This window comes from Protopterus annectens, chromosome 10.part0, assembly GCF_019279795.1.
Source record: "Protopterus annectens isolate FY-2018-M chromosome 10.part0, PAN1.0, whole genome shotgun sequence".
NCBI lineage: Eukaryota > Metazoa > Chordata > Ceratodontiformes > Protopteridae > Protopterus > Protopterus annectens.
The window spans coordinates 333,491,068-333,519,065 of NC_056744.1; the positions used below are offsets into that span (position 1 = coordinate 333,491,068).

Here is a 27,998-nt window from a genome sequence, read left to right on the forward strand (position 1 = left end):
TTCGTCTAGCAGGTTATTGGGGTTTTGGAAGGATGCATTTAAGTGCCTCAGCATATGTGGGTCTATATGTCTGATTTGTATTGCGTGTGATGGGTGCAGCATGTGTAGTACTATTGACAACCTTATTGACATTAGGTGTACTTTTATGTGAGACATTTGCTTCCAGTGACATTGTGTAAATACATTTCTCACATACCATAACAGCTGGTTTGAGAATTAACTGGTTGTCAGTAAACATGAGGCATTTTCTGCACTGCCTCAGGATGCCAATATCCACCAAGCTGTTAACAGAGGTAGTGGGAAAGTTTATATTCATGGCAACAGACCCTTTTTTATTGATTAGACAGCTGGAGTGAGAATATAAAGCAATGATAGGAGCATTGGATTTCCAACTCTGGGGGCAGTGCTTGTCACTGCAAACTGGTGTCTTGTGTGCAACTAGGTACTGGTGAAAATTCAACAGTGCTTTTACAGGAAAAATGTCACTCAAGATGTCTGTGTCTACATAGGGCACTGCCAAATACTTGAGGGGGGGAACTTAATTAGACCCTGATGATTTATGAATGAAGTATTTAGGCAGATATTCTGAAGTTATAAACAAATCAAGCAGTACTTACTGAAAACAAAGAATTAGCTTGTAAGAGGGATGAAAAGAGGGGAGTTGTGTGAATGTTTACTGCCTGGCTACTACTAGTGCTGGTCTCACCACAGCTTTGCTCTGCTGGGATACAATGCCCCTTTGCTTCTTCTCTCACCAGAAGCAAAACATTAGCACCAATCCCAAGATGAGAAGCAGTCCACAGCCTGTTTGGTGATCCACAGTCTTGTCACAGATAATGTAAGGGTCTGTACATGCTTGTTGTAGCCTTTTCTTCATAGATGTCTTGAACAGCAACTAGACCAATTAGGAAAATCAAGCAAAGATACTCACTGCCTGACCAGGAACAGCAGGAATCAATGCACTCTGCTCATTCTCTCACCAGGAGCAAAATATAAGCAAAAATTCCAAGATGGCACTTATGAAGCAGTTATTAGGCTTTCTGGTGATGAGCAGTCTCTAGGAAACACTGTGCCTGTGCTCCTTCTCTCACCAGGTGCAAAACAGAAGCACCAATCTCAAGAGACTTACTCAGGGGCAGAACGTGTGCTCTTGTAATTGGTGGTCCTGGAGTACATGCTGCAGGTTTTAAAGATGAGGTGGAAAAATTGGTTAATATCCTAAGAGCTGCAGTGTGCACAAAGCAGTTAGATATGAAAGGTGGGGTAAACTCAAGCTTTAGCCATCTAATGGGAGAGCCACTAATTTTAAGAGAGCAAGATATATTGGAAAGGGGTGGCCCCTTTGTAATCTGAGTTTATGGAATACATTGGGATGGACAATAAATTTTAAGTTGAAAGTGAGTGATTTCGCAAAATGATAATTTTAAAACAAATGAAGATAAACTGCCCAAGCCTCTGTAGTACGCTTGTCAACTAGAATAAAAATTAAAATGCATCGAAATAACACAAGCGTACTGAACCGGTGATGGTACCAATGAAATTCAACAGAGTCCATTCAAAAAATAGCAATCCTTTAATCCATAAAGAGATATAAACGAAGAATAAGTGCCTTCGCGTAACTGATAACTTTGTGCTTACTCACAACAGCCAATGAAAGAGGAGACGGAAGGAGATATGTGGCCAAATTAGCATAAGGGGCAGGCAACTAGAAAGACATAAAATAGAAAAGACTAATAAAAATTTTGTATGCTAAAGTGGCTAATAAAAGTTTTGTATGCTAAAGTGGTTAATAAAAGTTTTGTATGCTAAAGTGGTTAAGCTGGCTATACATTTTTTATTGTTTTAAGTAGAAAGACAGTTGAGTTTAAAAACAAAACAGCACCAGGGAGGGAGGGTGGAGAAAAATAATTTCTGTGGGACTCGAGAGACACAGCTTGGTCTCTCTCATAGTTTAAATATGCAATTAAAAAAGCAGAATACAAGTACAACACAGACAAAGTACTACAAAATACAAGAAAACAAAAGCAAACCAACATTTGGTTATACGATACTGGGTACAGGGATCCTTACCCTCTTTCAGTATTACAGATATTATGGCTTCATTCCAAGAATAAGGCATTATCTTAGTCTAAAGGATCTCACTGCACAGATAGCAAATTTGCCCTACCTCTTCCTTCCTTAATTGCCATACCTCTATTGCCCTGCCTCTTCCTTTCTTAATTGCCATACCTCTATTGGCTGCCTAAAGGCTCCTGGCATCTTTTCCACTTTAGCCTTCCCAAACTGCACTTCCTGTAGTGTAATGCAACTATGAAGCCCCACATTTTCTTCCCTTGTCATTTGGGGTAGTTTGAGCTGGTCAAAAAGACCCATGTCTTTCTTTCCCAATCAGGGTTCTGCTCATAAAAAAGTACAGTCGTGTACACTTACTATAAATGTAGATGTTCAAGTGTATTCACTGTTGCAGTCCTGACTAATGGGTTATCTGGCTCCTGGTAGCCCTCGGTCGGCTAGAACACCAAAGGCAAGTAAAAATGATGTTGGTTGCCGTCGGTTGTATAGGAAGTCAGGGTGTCCAATACAAAAGGAGGCAGATGACGTCACTTCCTCAGTCTTTCTTGCCGTAACAGTCAAGAGTTCCCAGAAAATAAGACTTAAACCAAAAATAAATTTGGCAAATTAATTCAGCCTGTACCTCAGGAAAAGAGAATAGGAGAGGACCAAAAAAGGGGGGAAGGAGGGAGGGAAACCAGGACTGCAACAGTGAATACACTCTAACATCTACATTTATGTGTACACAACTGTACTATGTTCATCGTGTTTCATTGTTGCAGTCCTAACTAATGGCTTGATTACCAAAGCCCAGAGATAAAGGGGGGGAAGGAACCAACAGCATCAAGGGTTGGAAAGAATGCCCTGCAATACAGCAGTGGCAAACCCTGCCCTGGCTCTGGAAAACAGAGGCAAATTATAATGTTTTGTGAAAGTGTGAACAGAAGACCATGTGGCAGCCTCCAAAATGTCTTTAGTAGGGACACCCCTTAGAAAGGCTGCAGAAGTGGAAGCCGCTCTAGTTTAGTGGGTCCTAACCCCTTGAAGAGTAGCTTTGCCATGAAAGGAATAACCAAAAGTAATGCAATGTGCAATCCATTTAGAAATGGTTTGCTTAGAAACAGCCTTGCCCTGGGCTCCAGGGGCAAAACTGACCAATTGTGCTGTTTTCCAATGGTCTTTAGTCCTGTCCAGGTAAAACCTGAGCTGTCTGCGCACATCAAGAGAATGTAGGATCCTTTCACCTCTATTTTGAGGATTAGGAAAGAAGGTAGGAAGGTGTATGGATTGATTAAGAGTCAGGCTAGAAACCACCTTAGGCATAAAGGAGGGATTAGTTCTCAGAAAGACTATCTGCATGGAAAATAAGAAAAGGCTCCACGGCCATCAAAGCTTGCAGCTCCAAAACCCTCCTTGCTGAAGTTATAGCCAAGAGGAAGGCGGTCTTCCAAGAGAGAAACTTTAAATCTGTAGAGGCAGCTGGCTCAAAAGGAAGGAAGAGTGAGTTTCTCCAGAACAAAATTGAGATCCCAGGCTGGAGTAGGTGCTCTTCTGGGAGGTTTTAAGTTGCAAGTACCTCTGAGAAAAAGCATGGATCTTGATAGAGGAATAAGAAAGACCACCCTAAAGCAAATCAGTCAGGTATTCCAGGATCAGAGGAAGGGTAGGCGGGAAAGCAGATTCCCCTCTAGCCTGCATCCATTGAGAGAACCTTTCCCATTTGCCAGCGTAGGAATTCCTAGTGCTAAGCCTCCTGGCCTCCCTCAGCACGTCAACCACCTGTTGGGAAAGGGAGGAAGAAAGGGAAGGAGTCATGCAATGAGCCATGCTGCCAAATGGAGAGACCGAAGATGAGGGTGTAGAATGTTTCCCCTTTCCTGAACCAAAAGATCTGGCTTCAGAGGAAGATGCCAAGGAGGGAAAAGGGAGAGAATGCAAAGCCATGGATACCAATGTTGTCTGGGCCAGTCCGGAGCTATGAGAACAGTCCTTGGTCGTTCGTCTCAGATCTTCACTAATACTCTGGGAAGAAGAGGAGGGAAGGCATACACTGATAGCAACGTCCAAGGAAAGGACACAGCATCTACTTTCCAGGCACTGCTGTGATGCTGTCTGGTGCAAAAGAGAGGTAGGTAAGATGGTTGTCTGGGCAGGAGAAAAGATCCACCTGCGGTGTGCCCAAACGGTGAATGATGCTGTGAAAGACTGCTCTGTTCAGCTGCCACTCGTGAGGATCCAGGGTTTGTCTGCTCAACTGGTCTGCCAAAACATTGAGCCTTCCTGGAAGAAACTGAGCTAGGAGATGCAGGTACAGAGATGCTGTCATGGACCAAAGATTCATGCTTTGTCTGCACAGGGGGTAAGAGTGACTCCCTCCCTGCCTGTTGATGTACCACATGACTGTGGTGTTGCCTGTCCTGACGAGGAGGGTCCCTGGAGAAAGAAGATGCCTGAAAGCCAGTAAGGCCTGCTGGACTGACATCAACCCCTTTAGAGTTATGTGCAGGTGCATCTGCTGGGCATTCCAACGACCCTGTATGCATCTGCCATCCAGGTGTCCTCCCTCAGGCATAGTCCGATGTGTCTGTATTCAGAACTTGAGTGGTAGGAGGTGTCCGAAAAGGCATGCCTTTGTTTTGTAGACAGGCTCTTGCCCACCAAAGAGACTCCATCAGCAGATATGGAAGCAGAGAAATCATCATATCCAGGTCCTGTGTGTGTTGACACCAAATGTTCTTGGGGTACCATTGCAATTTCCTCATATGCAGGCTTGCATATGGAATAATGAGAATATAAAATGCCATGAATCCCAGAGCTTGCAGGTATTTCCTTGCAGGGAGCTGGGACAGGCTTGCCAAGTCCTTGAAGTAAACTGAAAGAGTTGTCTGCTTCTCCTGGGTGAGATGTATTATCTGGGCGGCTGTGTTCAGACTCGCTCCCAGGAATGTTATCTCCTTGGATGGTACCATTTTTAACTTTTCCTCATTGAGAGTGTAACCCAGGGAAAAGAGAAGAGTCTTTACGAATTCTAGATCCTTTAACAGCTGTTCCTGAAAACTTGCTTGAATCAGAGAGTCTTCCAGGTATGGGTAAATGTGAATTTTCTTCTGCCTGCAAAAAGCAATGACTGGGGCCAGGCACTTTGTGAAGACTCTGGGAGCAGTAGATAAGCCAAAGGGCAGCACAGAGAATTGATAATGTTGCTTGCCCACTCTGAAACGAAGATACTGCCTGCAACTTTCCCTGATAGGGATGTGCAGAGAAGCCTCTGAGATCCAAAATTACCAGCCTGGAATCCTTTTCTAGCAGTGGTAGCAACTGATGCAGTGTGAGCATTTTGAACTTTGGAATTACTAGAAGACAGTTCAGAATGGAAAGATCTAGGATAGGACGCCAGGTGCCTTCTTTTTTTGGAAGTAGGAAAAGCCTGGAATAAAAGCCCTGGCCTACCTGCTGAGCAGGAAGTGATTCTATTGCTCCCAGATGAGACAGACATTTGTTTTTCTACTTCTGCCCTTTGGGTTTGGAGTAACGTCCGGGAATCTCTTGGGAGCTGGAAAGGTGCGGAAAGAAAACTTGTGCCCTAGGGACACCGTTCTGAGCACCCATTTGTAGTCTGTGATAGTGGCCCAGACATCTGCAAAAAGGGCCAACCTTCCCCCTAAAGGACTCTCCAGGCAAGCAAGAACAGGCAGAAATTGTAAAAAGTCATTGAGAGTGTTTTGACTGAGATGCAGGTTTGGAGCTTCCCCCATTAGACGTGGAAGCCTGACAACGCCTAGACTTTTGAGGGGTAGCCACCTGCCCCCTAGAAGATTTGTAACCTATAGTCCTAGCATGGTTCTGTCTGTTGGTATCAGGAAAGGTCCAACTCTTGGAAGGGTAATTCCTGCTAAAGCGACGGGGTTGCACTTGCAGAAAATCCTTAACAGTTTGCATGGACTTGGCCTTATCCTCCATCTTCTTAAGTACCTCCTCTGCTTTGCTGCCAAAAAGACTGTCTTTATGCAAAGGTACATCCAAAAGCTTAGCCTTGACAGGTTCGGGAAGAGGCTGTTCTCTGAGCCAAGCGTGCCTTCTAATAACAGATCCAGTAGCCGTAGCCCTGCTGGAGGCTTCAAGGATGTCAAAACCACAATGCAAAGAATGCCTATTGACCAGACTAGCGGAATTCAGTAAATCCTGCGTGTCTTCACTCTCTGCCAAAAGAGGTACACTTGCAATCCTAGACTTAATAGACTCCAAAGTGTGCTACTGGTACTTCAGCATACGATACAGACAATTGGTAGCCCTAATAGCTAGGGTGGCAGAGGTATAAACTTTCGTGCCCCACCTATCTAGGTTCCTAGATTCCCTGCCAGAGGGAACAGGATTCCTGGTAACTGTGGCCTTAATTCCTTTAGGGCACTGAGAAATAACCTCTGTATCCGCCAACGGGTTCCTGAAAAGAAACAGATGAGAATCAGGGACTCTGTAGTATCTGTCAGGTTTCCTGGGAGCAGGAGGAATCAGATTTGGAGTAGAGGAATTTTCCAGAAAAACATCAACAACTTCCAACACAGGGGGAATAGCAAGAGGCTTATGCGGAGGTAAATCCAGAAACTCCCTAATCTGTTTCTTGGATTGGGGATAATCCTGACTTTCCCATTTAAAAGAGAAATCCTCTGGAGAAGAGGCCGAAGGGATGGAATTCTCTGCATCTGAATCCTCAAAAGGAGAAAAAGCTTTAGAAAATTCCTCATCAGCAAAAATGCTGGAAGAAACCGAACCTGAACAGGACAAAACCTCAGGAGAAACATCCCTGCGCCTTTTAGGAGGAGGAGGAGGCTGAGAACTCCTAATAAGAGTTAACAAATCATTAGTCATTTTAACCATTTGGGATTGAGGGGAACGAGAAGAAACTGGAGCCTGCCTTTTCACAGGCTTACAAATGGAAGATTTACCTGCAAGCCTGAAGGACTCGGGAGGCCTGGCAACTGCCGAAGTTGCAGCAGAAGTCGAAGGAAAAAGTTTGCTTTCAGAATGCAAAACGGAGACCACGGACACCGGAGTCAGCTTAGAGGTTCCGGCTCCAGTAGAAGAGGCAACCGGTGACAGGTTGGAAGGCAAAATGGAGGCCTAAGGGACTCGGACTCAATCAAGGTCTGCTGTTGTACATCTGCGGACTGCAGGGACTGCAAAGGTGACTCACTGGCTACTGCCTGACTGACGACCAACTTAATCTCAGCAGAGGACTGATTTCTGAGACCTGTTGCGGTCCTTATCCTTATGTTTCTTCAGAATATCCGAAGCCTGAAGACCGGCAGATGTCATACCAACGAATTTAGGCCAAACTCCAAAATGCCTAGCCAAAATCTTAGCCAGACAACGGACAGTATGCAGATTAAAGGAGGCAAAGAGATCACAATTGGGAACATCGTGGTCAAGGCCTAAACAAATAATGCAATAGGAATGGGAATCTGCTTTCCACAGGTAAAGCAATTATTAACTTTTTCTGACATTCGTTAAGGCAAGAAAAGAGGATCCCCAACGGGGTTACTTGGCTGTAGTAGACCAACTCTTGTAGTCAGAAACCAAAGGTAAACTGCCGATCGGCGAACGTGCATGAAAAGCTTCTGCTTCGGGCTCGGCAGCAAGGAAGACTGAAGAAGTGACGTCGGCTGCCTCCTTTTGTATCGGATGCCCTGACGTCCTTTACAACCGACGTAATTTTTACTTACCTTTGGTATTCTGGCTGACCGAGGGCTACCAGGAGCCGGATAACCCATTAGTTAGGACTGCAACAGTGAAACACGATGTACATCATGTAAATGCGTCACCTATCAGGTCCCCCTTCCTCTGCATCGTAGGATCTCCGATTATACTTCTTTCTACTCTTTCCTGATGTAATCCACAGATTAACCACTACAGCTGTTCTGATGACGTTTCACCCCCAATTAGTGCTGACGGCCTGGTTAAAATTGATTGCTCCCGATTCACCATCCAGTCACCTCTGAGCATGTTTTATCATCTAGCTCTCCCCAGACCTTTGCATTCTCCTTACTATTTTCATTTTTGGCCTTCTCTGTCTCCATCCACATACAAGTTTCTAGGTCTTTCACATGGATAATAACCTCCTTTTTATCTTCTTGGCTCACTATCTACCCTAACCCTTGTTTTGCAATGTTTGCCTCCCTGTTGTTCGTCTGATCAACTTACTTGGAGTCTCACCCTGGCATAGTCTGAAACCAATACAGGGGACATAGCTCTACACTTTAATTCTGGATGTTCCTTAGTGACCGTACAATCTATCTAGCCTAGCCAATGTATTATGCTGGTCAAATCTATAGGTAGAAACCTAGATCCCTCTGAAATATTGCTGGCATCACACTAGCCATACAAAACTTCTGAGCAACTGCCCTCTACAGACAGCCTAAACTTTCATGGGCCCCCCTCATACCCTGGGGTGATATAATTACATTCCAATTAACCCTATACCTTGCATATATATATACCGTTATTTTGATTATAATCATCTTTATTTCAAAGGAACTCAATTTCAGTGGTAAATATACAGCAGCCAAGGTTATTCTGCTGGGAATGGGATTCTTGCAACATTAGCATGATTCTGCCTTATCACCTCTACCACTTTGTTAACTTTGTCCATTCCCACCTAGCCATTAACATTCCATGATAGTAATTTAAATGTCATCCCATGTCACCATGTTTGCTTCACTCACTGTGGGATACCTACCTTTCCTGACCACCCCACTACCCCCCCTTTCCCATCTGAAGTATAAATTTCCTTCCCTTCTCTCATATTTGCGAAAATCCAATCATCCGATTGTATCTTATAATTAAACGGTCAGAGCTACCATTATAAAACCTCTTTCCACTGAAATATGTTTTGTGAATTGTATACATCCACCTACTCTCTCTCTCCTGCTCCTTTCACCTTCCTTAATAATAAAGGGAAAGCTTGCTCTCCTCTCACATGATCCTTGTGGTTTGGTGACTTCAATCTTACTCCCAACTCTCCAGTGGTATTCCTTTGTGGTATTGCCTCCCTTTTTTTCTCTCTCCCCTGTTCAGTTACCCCCTGTCATCCTTGACATCTCTCATTATATTATTCAACTTACAGTTCATCCTTATGTAGTGACCCTTCTTACACTACACTTCCTAACAAGTGTTTGAGCCAGTTTTCAGGCGGTTAACAGTATTACCTTTTCAATCAACCTTTAGTGGACTGCATGATCACACTTTGCCAATCCTACCTTCTGTAGGCCACCTCTGGTGTCATCTTTTCAACATGCTGATCCTGTCTCAGCTGTCCCTTCTGGAGGCCTCTAGTTTCACTTTTAATGATTCTCCCATCACAATATTTCAGGACCTTGTCATTCCTTCTTTTTTTAATGTATTAACTGTAGTACTGTCCTATATTGGTACATAAGCACTCTCAGAATTTCCTTAACCCTCCCCATTGAATTATTTTGGAGGGTTAAGATACCCTCCCTGGGTAATGTGAGTATCGTATCCCAGCTATACACTATCTTGTAAAAAGTTCACAAATTACAAAATAAGACATGTAGTTTATCCTTCCTTCTGTTAATGACTGGTCAACTGAGACAGTCGCCATATAAACTTTCCTATGAACATCTGCCACATGAGCGAATATATCACACACAGAAAAGGAATACACATGGAACAACAACAAAAACACAGATGCTTACCTTTTTTTTCTTCTTTTGAAAATGTTGAAAACATGTTTCCTTAGACACCAAAACCCCAAATAATCCAAAAACAACTGATCTTGTGTTATATGTATGACAAGATAACACAGCCATTACAGTGCAGTGGATAACCCAAAGGGCAATACAGAAAACTGACAGTGTGAACCAGACACAGTAAAGCTCTGATATCTCCTGAAGGTATGAACAATGGGGATATGATTGCCATCCAAGTTCAGGGTCACTGTGGAGCAGCTGTCTGCCAACATGGGAAGCACCTTCTGCAGGGTGAGCATCTTGAACTCAGGGACACAGAAAAATGTATCAAGAAAAGAAAGGTCCAGCACAGATCTCAGTGACTGCTCTTTTTTGGAACAAAAACAATTCTGAAGTAGACACCTCTCATTCTTTCCAAAGGAGGGACCAGTTCTATAACCTGCGAGTCCAGCATTTACTGGAGAATAGGAGGGAATAACAGTGTGGTCTAGTGGATAACCCCCCCCCCACTCGAATGGAGGCAGATGTTCTTTCCATTGTAATCTCTCCCAACAATGTTTAGCAACCATTTGTTGGAAACCACTGGCAGCCAAGCTGCCTTGTTGAGAGTTAACTTGAGAGATGAGGCACCCGATGTGGGACTTGGTAAACATGGGTGCCAAACTTCAGCATAGTTGTAACTTAGTGGGGGGAATCCATTGCCTTAGTTGTTGTTTGGTTGTGACTTCTGTTAGGCCACAGAAAGTTATATTGCTAAATGGAGGAGAACTTAGGAATATGAAACATTGTTCAATATCCCTTGCATCAATTTACCACTGCCATCCCAGCGTTTAAGGGCCCAATTAGCTGCTGTACCAAACATACAATCAGACTCGAGGAACACTCAAACTTTCATTTTTTAACTCATCAGAAAAATTATGGGAGTGCAACCAAGAATACCTCATAATCACCACTGACAACACTGCATTTGTAGAAAGAGTATCAGCCCCTCCAAGGCAGTTTTAACTCATTCCCTCCAATGGAGCTCAGGCAGTTTGCACTGTAACTTCCAATGGGAGGAGCCTAAACCTTTTGACAGAATCAAATTATGTCCTACATTTCAAACAAATGCTCATATATCTGTAGAACCATAGGGATTATGGAAGTAGTATAAATGGCAAACTACAGCACAAACTATTTTTATAGAGGTAGTATTCTTTAGATTCTAGGTTTTAAACTGAAGCTTGTAAGTCACAGTAAACACAATAACTATTACATTTGTAATATTTTGCACACAGCTGACAATATCTCAGCAACCACTCAAGTTATACACATACTGTCAGCAGTAGTTTATTCATCTAGCTAAGCACTTTCCTATTAGGCTAAGGAGTTCTGTCTGTGTTACTTGGTTGTTGAGATATTTAGAAAAATGTGAAAATTATATCTATATAAATTAATATTGTGAAAACAGTTAACATCTATTTACCTGCACTAGACAGAGGTCAAATATTAATGCAGTTGAGTCTGCCATTGTGTAAGCTTTAAGATGAAATCTTCTAAAACCTTGTACGTAACATGGATTTGGAATTACTGATGCAAACATGAACAAGCACTATTTGACACCTAACGGCGTCAGTAGGAGTTAACTTGCAGATGCACCTGGAGGCATCACTCAGATGTAATGTTTTGACACCAGAGAAATACTGGAAACAATATCTTTAACAAACGTCTTACTTACAAAGATGCAGTATATTCATCCTAACATCTCAACACAAACTTCCACATAAAACACTGGTACTTAAACACTTTAAAAGCTACAGTGATGGAATCCACCAGCTTCTTTCCCTGAAATTCCAGCTAGTTTATCTTGAGGGACTAAACGAGAAGACGACATGGTCTTCTGATTAGCAAAAGTCACCAGGGACACAAGTGGGGTCTACAGACAAAGGGACTTGGAGGCCAGGTAAGGTCAAACATACCCTAAATTACTTAAACCACTTTCTTAGGCAAAACCTTAATAACCAGAGGAGAACTACAAGCCTTCTTGAAGACATTCAAGAAGGGAATCAAGCGAAGAGAGGTATCAGTGTCTGCAGACTCATTCTCCAAGATGAAACCCTGCTAATCTCAGGGGCTGCCAAAGATTGCTCCCAGTTGAATACATCTCTAAATCTAGTCAATGTCTGGAAAAAAGAAAACATCTGTTTGGCTACCTGCACCTGTTTGCCATTAGTGGAAACTGACTGATCTGACTGGAAGAGGTCAAAATTCCTCCAACACAAATCCTTAAACTGGCAGGAGGTGGAAGCACCAGCATATTACTCATAACCCAGGTATGCACGCTATAATCAACTGCCTGAACAATGGACCTAGCCATAGCCACCAGCTCAGGTGGGGAAACCAGTCAGACTGCTGCTCCCCCCCACCTGTTGGCTCTTCTGTTTCCTTTACACTAGTGGGAGACTCTCCAGGAGGAGAATATCAATACTGGCCACAGATTCTACAGCCTTGAATTCCAGCCATAGATTCTACAGCCTTGACTTCCGCTACACCTGAAGGCTTTGGTTTTTCCATACCTGAAGCAAGCAATGGTGCAGTCCCAGACAGTTCCACAGAATGTGTCAGCCCCTTGTGTCAAGGGCAGTTGAGATATTACAATTGTACTATGGAACCGGGGGGGGGGGGGGTGAATGGTCCGACAGCCTGCCCCAAACTAGCTAGGGTTACTTTAGAGTCATAAGATGTAGGCTGAGGTATATTTTTTTTTAGGTGCAAAAGGGAATGATGGTAGTTGAGGAGGGGGGAATCCATCAAGACACTGGCAAAAACCAACTAGAACAATACTAAGTACTGGTTGCATGGTCAGCTAAGTACAAAATGGACAAATCCCACAAAGTTCCCGCTTTCTACAGGGAAACTATACTGAATGCTGTACTGTTGAAAAGACAATTTAAGTAACCCAGGACAAAGCATAATAAACACATCACAGAGACCCACAATATAAATAAATAAAACAATTTAGGCTATCTGTAGCCTATTACACACACACAGCTAAAAAAGCCTTAGACCAGAAATTAATAATACTAAGTTTCGGTCAGAAAAGTCACATTAACAAAATGGCACCAAAATCGCGGTTTAAATGAGAAATTTAGTTAAAAAATTCTGAATCTACACAACGCATCAAACACCAATTAATGCAATCCTTAAACAAGGAATTAAATATAAATTTAAGAAAAATTCCTGTCAGAAATGTTTCGCAAAATGGTGCCCAAATTGTGCTTTAGATGAAAAACATTTAAATGCTAAACGTGTTTAATGACCTCAAACATAACCCCAAAGGGGAAAAAAACTGAAAAATCAGAAAGTTTTCCTGCCAAAATTTTCAAAACATGTTTTTAATCAATGGAAATAGCAGTGAATCACAGTTCTTGCAGCATGAGAAAATTAGAGTAACTGCACTAAAACAGACTTAAGAGCAGAAACTCAGTTAAACAATCAGGAATAGCCATAAAACACTTTAAAATGGTTTAAAAACCCAGAGAAACTCAAAGAGCTGAAAATAAACAACATGCATCTTACACTGTCGGAGAAACCACACAATGTATGTACAAATTTTGCAGAAGAAAAAATAAGCTAATCAGTAGACTACACTATTCCAGCACTGATAGAAAAAGGCTGAGGGAGGAAATAAAACCCAGGAGGAGTTTCTTATCTAAGCTCTGCAGCTATGACCCAGAGAGAGAAGCAATATCCTAAGAGATCTTTCTCTGACTGTATCACAAGAAAAACTGAAAAGTGTCCTGTCTGTCAACGTGAAAAGCTGTCCTGGTCCTGCCAGGTGATTGGTCCTTCTCACTCACAGACAGGCAGTAGGAGTTATGAGCTTTGAAAGACTGCCAGGAGTAGGACAGCAGGGTACTACTGCATGGCTGGGCTTAAAAAGCCCCTTGTGGTCGTTAGCCTAGTAAATGCCTGTGAACCTATGAACTACTACCCATATGCCAGAAAGGTGGCGCTTGTGGAACACTGGGGCTTTTTGGCTGTCTTTGCTTAGCTGGTTATCTGTGACTTGATGTGCAGCCAAAGCCAATTACTTTGGCCTGCACTCATGCTGCATTTGGCAAAAGGAAATAGATGTCATGGATTGTCAAAGTCTCTCAGTGGTACATGAAAGTCCGTTTGGCTGATATCACAACACAAACAAGATACCAAAGGTCTAAATGTGATCCATGGAATAGCAAGCCTGGAAAAAAATAATACATAAAATGTCTATCACATCCAAACTTACAATACCTTCGGAAATTCTACCTATTCAGAGGTATAGCTACCTCAGTATACACAAGTTGAAAAAGTGAGGAGAGCTTTAGGGAGGCAAAACTTCCCCCTAAACATTTTAAAGCGGTTACACTGAGCTTTGACATTCACTGTATATACTTAAGATTGGAAAAAATTAAGAGAGAGTATTTACTGCATCAAAACTTCATAGGACTCAGAAATTTAGTCTTGTGACCATCTACACATTTCCAATACCTTTTTCAAAGAGGGATGAGCCAGTTAGTCCTGGGGTAAACCTGAGGGAGTCTATCCAGTCATTCAGATATTGTCTGAAGGATGGTAATATATCACACTGCTCAAACACCAGGGGCAGCTTATTCAGAGAAAGGAAAGGCACTACATACTGAATTTCTCTCTCCACTGTGGTCTATTTACATGCTAGTGAAGCCTTACGGTGCTGGTTCTAGTACCTGCTAGGCTATGTTTTTTAGAAATGCAGATCATCAAGGACTACATCATTTGTAATGGTAAAGTAAGCGAGGCATAGATCACCCATGAAGAATCTGTAAGATACTGAGTAAAGGGACACGACATTTAACCACTGATAGCACAGCATCATTACGCATGACATCCTTTATTAGAAACTTTCAGGGCTTCTCTACCTGTTTGATATGTCAATGAGGCACATCCCTAAGGTGCACTGTACTCTCTAATTGGTCTAATCAATGCTGAATATAAAAGAGCAAAGACATCTTTAGATCTGAATGCTATACCCTTGGTTATTATTCATCCTAAGTATATCTAAAAAAAAAAAAAAATCTGACTACTTTTACCACATGGTGAGTGAAGTAAAGGGAAATGTCAACCCAAATGCTAGACTAGATTTTCATTTCATCTACTACTGCCTATAATATAAGTTGACGGTAGGTGGTGTTTGCCAAATGAAAAGATACTACCTCGTTTCCACTTAATCTGAGCACCCTTTCAGTACACCAGGTATTAACTATGGTAAGTCTTGTAAAAGGTACAGCTGTTAGAGGGTGGGGGTTGACAACACCACCTCCACCACATTTGGAGTCATCTATAAACTTAGATAACCAGAGAGCCTAATACTTAGTTTGAATATCAGGCAAGTAAACGTGGAACAGGAGAGATCCCAGTACAGGGCCCTGGAAGACTCCCCTGGCTACCTTCACACTTGTAGATGAGGCACAAGCATAATGTGGGTTTTGAGTTTAAGTCAGTTCGATATCCATCTTACCATATAAGGATTGGTATTTAAATCGTTTAGCTTACTTATGATGACCACTTTGGCTAAGTCAAGACATTCTGTGTAAACAGCATGACCACGGTCAATAGTCTGTGCAACCGTCTTGTAGTAGTTAATTAGATTCAGTAAGTGGGATCTGCTTTCTATTTTAGTTGAAGCCTAATGAAACTTCATATTCTTTAGTTATGAGACTCAATTACATGCCTCACACTTCTGACAGGAAGCCTGAGCAGACTTGGGATGAGCTGAATTAACCATCCCTATCTATCAGTAAATGCAGATCTGCTTCTCTGAAAAAGGTGACAAACTGCAGAATCTGACTTGCAGTTGTAAGATAACACTCTTACACATCAGCCAGAATGATGCCAACAGTCAAAATCAAAACACAACTGTCAGGTCTGGATCCCTAATATAATTTAGAGACTTGTAACATAGAGTCCCGGAATTACAGAAAAAAGTCCAAAAATGCAATGCAGAACAGTCAGTGGCAAACATCACAGTTTTCCTTTAAAGTTGCTTTTACAGGGGGCTCATACCTCTCAACCTAGAGACATCAAAAATATGGACAAGGCCCATGAAAAATAGGTACAAATCTGCACAGTGATTAGCATCTGATTTGCATACATAATTATGTAACCCCACCCACTCCAACGGAATTGTGGGATACCAACTTTCAAACGCAAACTGAAGAACACGCAACCGAAATATGGCACCTGATTCCCCCATGCAGCCACTCCGATTGTCCCATTACCTGGCTATTTCACCCCACTTACCATAAACACTAATGTGTGCATACTGCTTTGTTTCTACAATGATTATTTGGATTTTATTTTTACAGCACAACAACACACAAACACTAACAGACATCTGGTCAAAGCAATACTGTCTCACAATGAAAATAGACTTGGCATTAAAACTTACATTCATTGAAACAGCATTGAAACCCACAACACATCCAAAGAAAATGCATCTGGCCAGTGGTGGATAAAGATTACCTTTGGGCTGTTTTCAAATCATTGGCCCCTTGTACACAAAATAAGAAACATACATGTGTTCTTTTCTTTGATGCACCTTAAATTATTTTCTTTGTATAATACAGCACGCTTGTTAGAGTGCATTTTAAATTTATTGCTTAAACATTTTTCCAGTAGACTTACTGTAGGCAATGAAACAAAATGCATGAACCAATAATGCCAAAACTGCCCAATTCAGAACATTTTCCATCATAAAAGTCTGCTTCCACACCCACACTATAAATAGAGTGACAGCAGTGTAAGCCATAGTCATCTTGCACAGCTTCTCATACATTTTCAATTTTTATTGGGGGGGGGGCAAATGGTCAAAAACCAGGGACACATTTTAAACATTGCTTGTATAATTTTGTAAAGTTGCTAGAATAAAATGTTGTGTTACCACCATGCATTTCGCTAGTAAGTCTTGAACACAGAACCCTATGCACTACAGTCAGAGCAACATACCACTATGCTAAATCAGCAGCTTCGTGAAAAATAGGAAGACTGAAACTTACTGGCTATCATTTAGTGAATTAATTTCTCACTTCTCGCCACAGCTCTTAACCTCTTAGCACAAACAACCTGGACAAACAAAGCCAATAATGGGGGAATACAAATTTAGTTCTCACTACAGCTCAACTCTTAGCACAAAAAACTGGGGAATACAAATTCAATTCTCACTCAACTCTTAGCAGAAAAAACCTGGGGGAATACAAATTCACTTCTCACTATAGCTCTCAACTCAGCACAAAACACCTGGGGAATACAAATTCAGTTGTCACTATACCTCTCAACTCTTAACAGAAAATACCTGGGGGAATACAAATTCACTTCTCACTATAGCTCTCAACTCTTAGCACAAAAAACCTAGGCAAAGCTCATAAGTGGTGGTGGCTAGGGAATTTAGTCTCTTTTTACCCTGTACTGAAGGTACAGGGTTTGAGCCCGAGTACCTTTAGCCACCGGGTATATTGAACGGGGGCGCGCACACACACACACACACCTACACCTAAAGCCAGTTACCTTACTTAGTTCTTCTCTCCATAAAGCACTGTTAGCTCTCAGTCTCCAGACAGCATTTGCAGTGGCCAGTTGGACTTTTTGCAAATACTCTCTCTCGCCCGTTTGCATGAACAAGTACTCCCTCCTGCATATAGAACTCTAACTTGCTCGCATAACGCATATAGAACTCTAACTCCCACTTGCTCGCATAAACAAGTATCCACCATATAACTCCATTTTCTCTCACATATAGGTTTCTGTTCCCACCAGCTGGAAATGATGAATGAAGTTCCTTCAACTCAATTCCAACTGGCTGGTAGTGCTGATGTCATCACGCATGTGATGACGTCATCACCGACAGCACGAAAATTGAAAAATAAAGGGAAAAATCGGAAATGAAGGGATGCCACTCGGGAATCATGACACCCCTTCACATTTGGACCCTAAAACTCGGTAAAAACTGAGTAATTCAGTATGGTTGGGAGGTATGAGGGGGCTAACCAAACCACCACAAAACTTGCATATCCTTACCAGTGCCAAGATAAACACCTCTATGAAAAGTGATTACATATACCAAGTCTCAGACGGCCATTTCTCATAAGTCCACAGGTTTGGCCATTTAGTCTATTTCAGGAATATTAAACTGTTCCCATCAGGCCACAGCTACTGCCAGGAAGCCATATGCAACTGCTCAGACAGGGTGATGTACAAACTCTTGCAGTACTTTACATCCTCAAAGCCATGAAACTTGACAATTTTAGTCCTTTCAGGTCCGCATATTTAGCACACATGAAGGCTCTTGTTGCTCTAGTGACGATTACTGCCTGCTATACTTGTATGTTCACACTGCTATAACTCTGGAAAAGGCTACCAAGGAAAGTGGGGAATAGCCTGTTAACCCAGTACAATCAGGTTTGATAGGGAAAGCTTTCTGGGGCTCTGGAAGGAGGGTTCTTACCAAAGGCCTACATGTAGTGAAGATACTCTAAATCATCCCTCTTGCATGCATTTGTACACAGATCATGTGTGAAAATGCTTACTGCATAAACACATCAGACTTACAAGTTATTCACTTTATATTATTTATGCAACATATTCATAAATAAATACTATATAGTGCATCAGGCGCCCTTATCCTAAAAAATGCCTAAATTAAAGTCTGGTTCAGTGCTAGCACAGTGCAAGACCTGACCTTAAGAACGCCTACAGGGAATGCTTAGCACCACCTCCTAGGTGCTGTTAACATCACATCTGCACAAAACGTAGACAGCACTGACCAGTAAACAGCAGCAGCAGGACATGAAAAGGCTTTCTTTGAACTCCGTTTTGTGCCTGAAGTAGACCGTATTTTGAATTAAAATGCATTCCGTACACAGAGAAAGTACAGTTTTGTACCTACCATAAATGTAGATGTCCGATAGATATGCAACTGCAGTCATAACATATGGGTTGTCCTGCCTCAGGCAGCCCTCGGTCAGCCGGATTCCAAAGCCTGGGTCCGACGTCGGCTGATGTCGCATTTCTCTCAGACGTCAGAGCGGCTGGAGTATATAAGCATCAGCCGACGCCATCTTCTTCAGTGTTTCTTGCCCCAGATGCCAGGTGCCCTCCAAGGAAGGCTAAAATCAAATTTGTATAACAAAAATAGGTTTCCAGGCAAATAAGTAAGCAATAAACAGATACACCATAACAGATATCCCCAGCTAAGAATAACAGGGAGAGGAGTGGACCCAAGGCATAGAGGGGAAGGAGGGAGGGAAAACCCCAACTGCAGTTGCATATCTATCGGACATCTACATTTATGGTAGGTACAAAACTGTACTATGTCCTTCAAGAATGCAACTGCAGTCATAACATATGGGTTGAATACCATAGCTTAGCTGGGGGAGGTGGTATGCTCTAGGAAAAGGATGGTGTAGCTAGCAATCCTTGCAGGACTGCCGAAGCAAAGCCTGCTCTGGATCTGGAAAATAAAGGGAGGTTGTAGTGTTTGGAAAATGTATGCACGGAGCACCATGTAGCAGCTTCTAGAATATCCTTTGTAGGCACCCCTCTTAAGAAGGCTGTGGAGGTGGCTGTAGCTCTGGTAGAGTGTGGTCTGATATTGGCTGGCACACTCTTTCCATGGAAGGAATAACAATATCTGATGCAATGTCCAATCCATTTTGAAACTGTCTGTTTGGAAATTGCTTTTCCCTGTACTCCAGGAGCGTAAGCTACAAATAGCTGATCGGACTTCCTACTGATCTTGGTTCCGTCTAGATAGTAGCGAAGTTGTCTATGTATGTCCAAAGTATGCAACAGTCTTTCCCCTTTGTTTTCAGGATTGGGGAAGAAAGTAGGCAGGTGAATTGCCTGATTTAGAGAACCCCTAGATACCACTTTTGGCAGAAAGGAAGGATTGGTTCGTAAGGAGACCCTGTCTCGGTGGAAGATTATGAAGGGTGGTATTGCCATTAGTGCCTGTAATTCTGAAACCCTTCTAGCTGAGGTAATGGCCAGCAGGAAAGCTGTCTTCCAGGACAGAAATTGTAAATCCGCTGAAGCTGCTGGCTCGAAGGGAGGTAGAGTCAATTTTTCTAACACAAAATTGAGATCCCAACCTGGTACTGGTGCCTTTCTTGGAGGTTTTATATTCTTGATCCCTCTAAGAAATTGCCTTAGCAAAGAATGTGAGAACACAGGTGGGTCAGTGTTGTATCAAGCTGAGATAGCTGAAGCATGTATTTTTATGGAAGAGTATGAAAGTCCCTTATTTAGCAATTCTGCCAAGTACTCCAGAATGAGTGGAATGCTCAGTACTGATGCATCTTGACCCTTGTTGGTATTCCAAATGCTGAAACGCTTCCATTTGGCTGAGTAAGCCCTTCTGGTGGATGGTCTGCGGGCTTCTGTGAGTATCCGCTGAACTTCCTTGGAGAGAGATAAATTGAGGTTATTTATGTGATCTTCCAAGCTGTTAGCTGTAGAGTCTGGAGGTTGGGATGAGCTGTCCTGAAGTTGTGTTGAGTCAACAGTTGAGGCCATTTGGGAAGGGCCCACGGTTTGTTGACATATGCTCCGTAGTAGTGGGTACCAGTGTTGTCTCGGCCAGTTCGGAGCTATTAGGATTCCCTTTGGCTGCTCTGCTTTGATCTTTAGTAACACTGTGGTCATCAGTGGCAGAGGTGGAAATGCATAGATGACTAGGGAGCTCCAGTTGAATGAGAGAGCATCTATCTTCCATGCTTGTGGATGATTTGTCCTTGAGCAGAACTTTTGTAGCTGATGATTGAGATGGGAGGCAAATAGGTCTACGTCTGGCCTGCCCCATGCCGAGGTTAGTTGTGCAAAGATGTCTGGATGTAACCTCCATTCGTCTGGGTCTAGGAAATTCCTGTTTAGACTGTCCGCCAGAACATTGTCTCTGCCTGGAACAAATTGGGACTGTAGCTGTATGTTTAGACTCAGTGATTTTTCCCAAAGATTCATTGTTAGCCTGCAAAGGGGGTAAGAGTGAGTACCTCCCTGCTTGTTTATGTACCACATCACAGTGGTGTTGTCTGTCCTTATTAGAAGGTGGCCTTGATGAAGTTGATGTCCAAAGGCCTCGATGGCATGCATTACTGCCAGCATTTCTTCTTGGTTGATATGCAGATGTTCTTCCTTTGGATTCCATTGTCCCTGAATACATCTGCCCTCCATGTGCGCCCCCGATCCATGGTCTGAGGCGTCTGTGGTAATGGTCTGTGTTGTCTGAGGTTTTTTGAACGGCATGCCTGTATTTGACTGACTTGCTGAGGCCCACCATAGAAATTCCTTTTGAAGACATGGAATGAGTGGGATAATTGCTTCTAGGTTGTTGTTGTGCTGAGACCATAAGCTCTTTAGATACCATTGAAGTTTTCTCATGTGTAGTCTTGCTAGTGGGACCAGGAGAATGCAAGATGCCATAAACCCCAGGGCCTGTAGGAATCTCCTTGCAGTCATCTGGGAGAGTCTTGCTAAACTTTTGAAGTAATGAGTTAACTGCTCTTGCTTGTCTTCTGTCAAATAGGCCATTTGAGAGGCTGTGTCTAGTTTGGCTCCTAAGAAAGTTATTTGCTGGGATGGTAGAAGTCTTGACTTTTGAAAGTTGACTGTGTATCCCAAAGCCTGTAGCAAGTGTATGACATAATTCAAGTTTTTTGTCAAGGTTAGTTCGTTGTCCGCTTGTATGAGGCAATCGTCCAGGTAGGGGTAGATTTGCATCCCATGGAGTCTGCAATGAGCAATTACTGATGCCAGGCATTTCGTGAATACTCTGGGCGCAGTAGATAAGCCAAAAGGCAATGCTGAGAATTGATAATGCTCTGGCCCTGCAAGAAATCTGAGGTATCTTCTGCAGCTGTGTCTGATAGGGACATGCAGGTATGCCTCCTTGAGGTCCAGAGTAATCAGCCAAGACCCCTTGCCCAGCATGGGAAGGAGTTGCTGTAAGGTCAGCATTTTGAACTTTGGTACTATGAGAAAAAGTGTTTAAAGCGGACAAGTCCAGTATCGGTCTCCATTTATTTTCTTTTCTTGGAACAAGGAACAGTCTTGAGTAAAACCCCTGACCTTGTTCTTGTTGAGGCACTTTTTCTATTGCTTTGATCTGAGTCAGCATAGAAATTTGCTTGATAGCCTCTGCCTTTTGATTTTGTGGAAGATTTGGCATGCCTTGTTTTCTTGGTAAGGTATGAAAATAGAACCTGTAACCATGATCTATAATGTCCAATATCCATTTGTCTTTTGTCAGTTTGTGCCAATTTTCTGAGAACAGAGATAACTTTCCTCTCAAAGGAGCTTGTTTTTGCTCCTTGGTCGGAGAAGTTAGAGTCAAGTCATTGAGATTGTCCCTGAGTGACAGGGGAAACCCCTGTGTCACCTCTTTGGTTTGTTGGTTGCCATTGGCGTCCCCTGTAGGATCCTCTATATTGCCCTCTGCCACGGGCACGCCTGTTCTTGCCCCTTTGAAATTTTTCCGGATTTGGGAAAGACCAGTTTTTAGAAGGCCAGTTCCTGCTGAACCTGGGGGGCTGAACCTGGAGAAAATCTTTAACTGTCTGAACTGACTTGGCTTTTTCTTCAATGGTCTTTAACACATCTTTAGCATGATCACCAAAAAGTTTGTTCTTTTCCAAAGGAGCATCCAGTAGCTTTGCCTTAACAAGATCCGGTAAAGGTTGCTCTCTTAACCATGCATGTCTACGAATGACCGCTCTTGTCATAGCTGCCCTACATGAAGCTTCCAATGCATCATATCCACACTGCAGAAAATGATTACTAACCTGCTGAGAGTTATGGACAGCCTCCTGCAAAGATTTCCTATCTAAAGGGTCAGGAGAGGCTAATTTTTTCTGTAAATCAGACAACTGAGAGCTCTCATAGTTAAGGTAGTAGAGGTGTAAACCTTCTTCCCCCATCTCTCTAAGGACCTTGCCTCTCTGTCGGAAGGCAAAGGATTTTTGGAAGTGGTAGCAGAAACCCCCTTAGGCCCCTGGGAAATAGTTTCTAAGTCTACAGCATGGGCCCTAAAGAAATGAGAATGGGTTTCAGGGACCCTATAGTATCTGTCAGGCTTGACAGGAGCCGGGGGCAGAGAATCAGGGGTAGCACTGGAGTCAGAGTAAAGGTCATCCAACACATCAAGCACAGGAGGAATAGCTAAGGGTCTGTGTTGTGGCTTTTAAGGAAAGTTCAAGGCGCTTCCTGGAATCAGAAAATTCCTGACCTTGCCACTGGAAATGCTCCCTCATGGAATGCAGAACTTCCCCAAAAGAAATATCCTCAGGAGGAGAGGCCGAAGGAATGGAGTCCTCTGCATCCGAATTCTCGAAAGTCTGAAAAGGGGGTTCCTGGGATTCGGAAAGCACAGAGTCCCCAGAATCTTCATCTGAAGAAAGGGGGTCAGGTGGTTCAACCCTGGGCCTCTTATCAAGAGGAGGCTGGGATCCTCTCTCAGGATGGGCCTGGGAGCCTCTGATCAGAGAAATTAGATCTGCGGCCAAGGACATAATTTGAGCTTCAGGGTTAGGCTGAGGCAAGGTTTTAGCACAGTGATGCTTGGCCTGGCTTGCAGGCTTGGCCTGGCTCACTGCCTTTGCACGTGTGTAGGCCTTGATAGACATAGACATGGGAGGCCTGGCAGCCCCACGTGCAGGGGTAACCTTATCCACAGCAATGGTCTCGGGCATTTCCTCGGTTACAGTATCCGGAGGAAAATCAATAATTGGCGTCGGTGTGGCCTCCGGTGTCGGAGGTATCGGTAATGCAGTGTCTTCGGTTCCAAGCGGTGGAATAACCGCCTCAGAGGGAACCGGGGCACTCGCGGTAAGTTTTGGTGTGGAGTCGGAGGAAGTCGCGGGCCGAGGAGGTCGGTCCCGGTCCTTCCGTTTTTTAGAAATATGTGTAGTCGGTTGTTCCGACGGCATAATGTAAGCAAACTTTTCGCCAAAAAAGTCTTCAGCGAACTCCGCCCGGCGCCTGAGAGTGCGCTTATTGAAGCGAGTACAGGCGGCACAGGCCAAGACGTCGTGGTCTGGGCCAAGGCAAGGGAGGCAGTAAGAATGGAAATCCTTATGAGGTATTTGTTTACCACAAGACAAACAATTATTTACTTTTTCAGTTAATTCTGACATCGGCTGAGGCAAGAAAAGGTCCCCAACGGGGTACTTAGCTTTTTTGATGTCTTCGGTTTCGAAGAATACAGGAGCTGACCGACCAGCACTTGCGAACTGCTTCTGCTTCGGGCACCGCGCAGCAAGAAAGACTGAAGAAGATGGCGTCGGCTGATGCTTATATACTCCAGCCGCTCTGACGTCAGAGAGAAATGCGACATCAGCCGACGTCGGACCCAGGCTTTGGAATCCGGCCGACCGAGGGCTGCCTGAGGCAGGACAATTTATTTATTTTATTTTACATTTGTTGACCGGGATAGTCCGACTGGATACATGTCCATTTTCAGCGGAGGCCCGGGGAGAAAAGCTCCACAGAGAAAAAACAGAAAACACATAGGTTTACAGGTACATAAATGATAGGCATAACAAATTAACATTCTTTATGCTTTCCTTGGCATGATTATTGTATCAACAAGACAGTAAAGATACCAGCTCAAAATTACAAGTACAATACAAATTCAAGAGACAAATTCAAGAGACAATAATGTTACTATGTTCAAAAAGTTCTACACCATTGCAGGGTTCCAAGTGATCATGGAGAAACTGATTACAGTAGAACGAACTAAATAGGGTAGTAGTCAGTTTATTTACGAATTATTTGATGCCAAAAAAGACAACCCATATGTTATGACTGCAGTTGCATTCTTGAAGGACATCACACAAGATGTCAATCGCTCTTCCACTGCTTTACCGGCTGTCAAAGCACCACCACCACATCATGTTTTTTTTCTTATTTTTAAATCTTAATTTTGATTCATTTGGAGTACAATGAGAAGATAAATCTCCATGCACTACAAAGAATTATGAGGGGGTCAAGTAGATCGTAACTCTGTATTACGAGTTCACAACATGATACCACGATTCATCTCGAGAGCGAATTTCTTGGCATCCATGTCATGAACACAGAGGTTATGACTGCTGAACCCTCCTATTGCTCTATGTTACACTACAATTTAATGTCCTACACACTGCATGCTTTGTCACAATTTCTTGTACGTTATGCTACAATCTGATGTACTACAAACTGAGTGTTTTGTCACAATTTCTTGTACTAAGCTATCAGGGATTGGGTCTCTCTCATGCTGAGAAAGGAAGTGAATGTAGCCTAACCCCAAAATACTGTGTCTAGCTGTATTTTTTCCCTTTTAATGCCCTATATGCAAGTCCTCTGAGATCTGCCATGCAAATAAAAATGATGCGATTACATGAGCACCACATTTACGCACACCCTAAAAAATGTTGTGCAGACTAGCATACTTGCAGTGAATTTAGACCATATAAGATAGTGTGTGTTCACGCACACACACCTCTCCAGGCATGCACAGCATATATGATCATGTGCATACATGCACACTACCATACGTGCAGAGCACATATGATGACATGCATATACAGTCCCATGCATACACTGCATATATGACTTTATAGATACATGTACACTCCTGTGTGTACAGAACACACACACTCTGCAACCCTTTAGGGGTACTGCCTTGTAGTTCTGTACTGTTTTCCAATATCTGGAAAGTGGTACTGCAAAGGGACAGAACCCTCACCAATGCTGGTGAACAGGCTACCATCAAGCCTGCTCCTTACAACACTCCACACCTAGCTGGCTGGACCTCTGCTTTGCCAAGTCATTAACTAATCCTGTGTCATTATGGACACAGGTGTATGTCTGAGCACTAAATGAAGAAGGCAGCTAAAAAGCAGCCTTTTAAAACATTACCTTCTTCCACACACAGCATTATGACTAGGAGTACAGGAAGCTGCATTGTGGCCAATTTTAACTTAATCTGGATTTTCAAGCATCCGGATTTTCCTGAAACTCCTAAACTTAAATCCAGGCTTTGGATGCTTTGCAAGCTTATTTACCCTTTCACTAGTCAGATATAAAATAGATGACGTAGTTTACGGTATCATATCTTATTCCACTGTGGAAAGAAAGGCACAAGGAAAGGTTTTAGATGGCACGTATGAATGATGGAAAAGGAGCTTTTAGCCCAGTCAGACTACCCTGGTTAACAAATGGAAATAAATAAAGGAACGAATGGATGTACAAAAAAAAAAAAAAAAATCAGTCATATGAAACAAAACATTGGCGTAACCCTACTCCCTCACCATAAGAACACTCTGCATGTCACTAACCCCATGAAACACTGTACAAGTTGAGTGCATACACAGTGTCAGAAAAACTTCGGCACTGCACCAACATGGAATTCTGTATACTTGCTGTCATGGCACCTAAATGAACAGCACACTTCTGAAACAGCTGCTCCACTCCTGTCAGGCTGGGAGTGAAGCCCCAGAGCAAAGGGTTCAAAGGTCTGACCTGAAATGTAGCAAGTCAATAATTACTTATTAAACAGGTGGAACAAAAGGCTATTCAGTTCTTTTAGCATACTGTACACTCACCTTTCTCAGAATCCGTTAGTATGAAAACATCTGGATGCTCTGGGTCATCTGCCATCATAACCATCCAACCCACAACTGGCACATTCTTCGTACTAGTTGTCTTGAACTGAATTACACGAGAGAGAGAAAGAGAAATTCAATAGTGGTTCAACAAATATATGGCATACAAGCATTTACAAAACCCAACATTCCAAGGACCCTAAAAATTGCATCCAAGCGGGCTAGCTCTGTTCATTACTTCCACTTATTTAGTCATTTTCTTTTAAAATGTTACATTCCATACATGATGAAATTACAGTCACACCATAAACATGAATAGGTCCTTTCCAAAATACACAGACTGCACTGGTTAACCAACATACATAATGGACTTCAGCACTCGGTAAAGTGTATTTTTCAATCCTCCCATACAAAATAAACATAAGGCTATTTTACTCAATGGCCAAGCTGTGGTAGGATTTTAGAATAAATGCCCACAAGTCACAAGCACTGAAACCATCAGTATGCTTAGGTTAACCAGAAATTTAGCATGCAAATGGTTTGTTACACCACAAACATTTAAATCAAAATGAAAGTAACATTCTAAAGGAGCTCTTTGTTTTATGCCAGACAGTTTCTTCATTTTTGCAATTTTACATTCACACGAAGGGTCAAGAAACAAAGCGGTTTTCCAGTGCATTTTCTGGTTCAGCCTGAAGAACAGAAGACTTTATAATCTTTCCTTACATATCCTAAACATTTAAGCCAAAACTGCAGCATCAAGTCAGACTATGTAAGGATAGGCTACTGAGGCCAAAAGTTTCATGGCCTTGTGTGCTACCAAATGTATTTTGCAAATATTAACATTTAAGATATTAAAATTCCATGGCACTTATCAAAAAAGCAGGTACTCAGCTAGAAACATACTCCATACGTAATCACATTCTTTGAAAACATGCCAACAGAACATAAAAGTACTTTAAAATGTACAGAATTTATTTCACCTCAGACCAGTCCACCTACTTGGTGAAAAATGTAAAATAAAATAAAAATGTTTAGATTACTCTCTCAGGACCCCTTCTGAATAAGGGTTTTGACTCAAAATGGCTAATCCAGGCAGCAAAATGTTTAGATCTGCATGAGGCATATAAAACAAACTGACATCCTCCCATTGAGCCTAACACTGTCCTGTTCGGAGATTTCAAACTATCCTTCCATTAACCATTAAATCCACACCACCTCAAATAAATACGCACAAAGATTCCTGGACTTCATTACTGCTAGCTCCCCAAACCAAATGGTTCGTGTCCCCAAACCAAATGGTTCGTGTCCTAACTAGGGATTCAAAGACATTGCCAGCCTTTGCTCAATACCTGCAGTTACTGCATCACTGGTCAAATCTGACTCCATTCAGTAATGCTTACTACTGGGGAAGATCTGATTTAACACAAAACCTTTCGGTCTTTAGAGTACTCGAAGGCAAATGTAATCCACCTAACTACATCTGATGAAAATTCACCGTTCAGCTCAAAAACTCAATAACCCGCATCCTAAAAGCTGCCACATTTGCGAATAATTTCTATGCCCACTTCAAAGCATGTATTCAGGCATCTGTTCCCATAAGACACAAGCA

General features: G+C 42.6%; 1 protein-coding gene across 1 annotated transcript in view; it reads right to left on the bottom strand.

Annotated features, from left to right (window-relative positions):
* Positions 1-27,998, bottom strand: part of RALGPS2 (Ral GEF with PH domain and SH3 binding motif 2) — a 2,773,917-nt gene that overhangs the window by 78,025 nt on the left and 2,667,894 nt on the right. Inside the window, exon 20 of the mRNA XM_044085226.1 lies at positions 26,387-26,492. Coding sequence (XP_043941161.1) covers positions 26,387-26,492 — 106 coding nt within the window. The remainder of the gene's footprint in view (positions 1-26,386; positions 26,493-27,998) is intronic.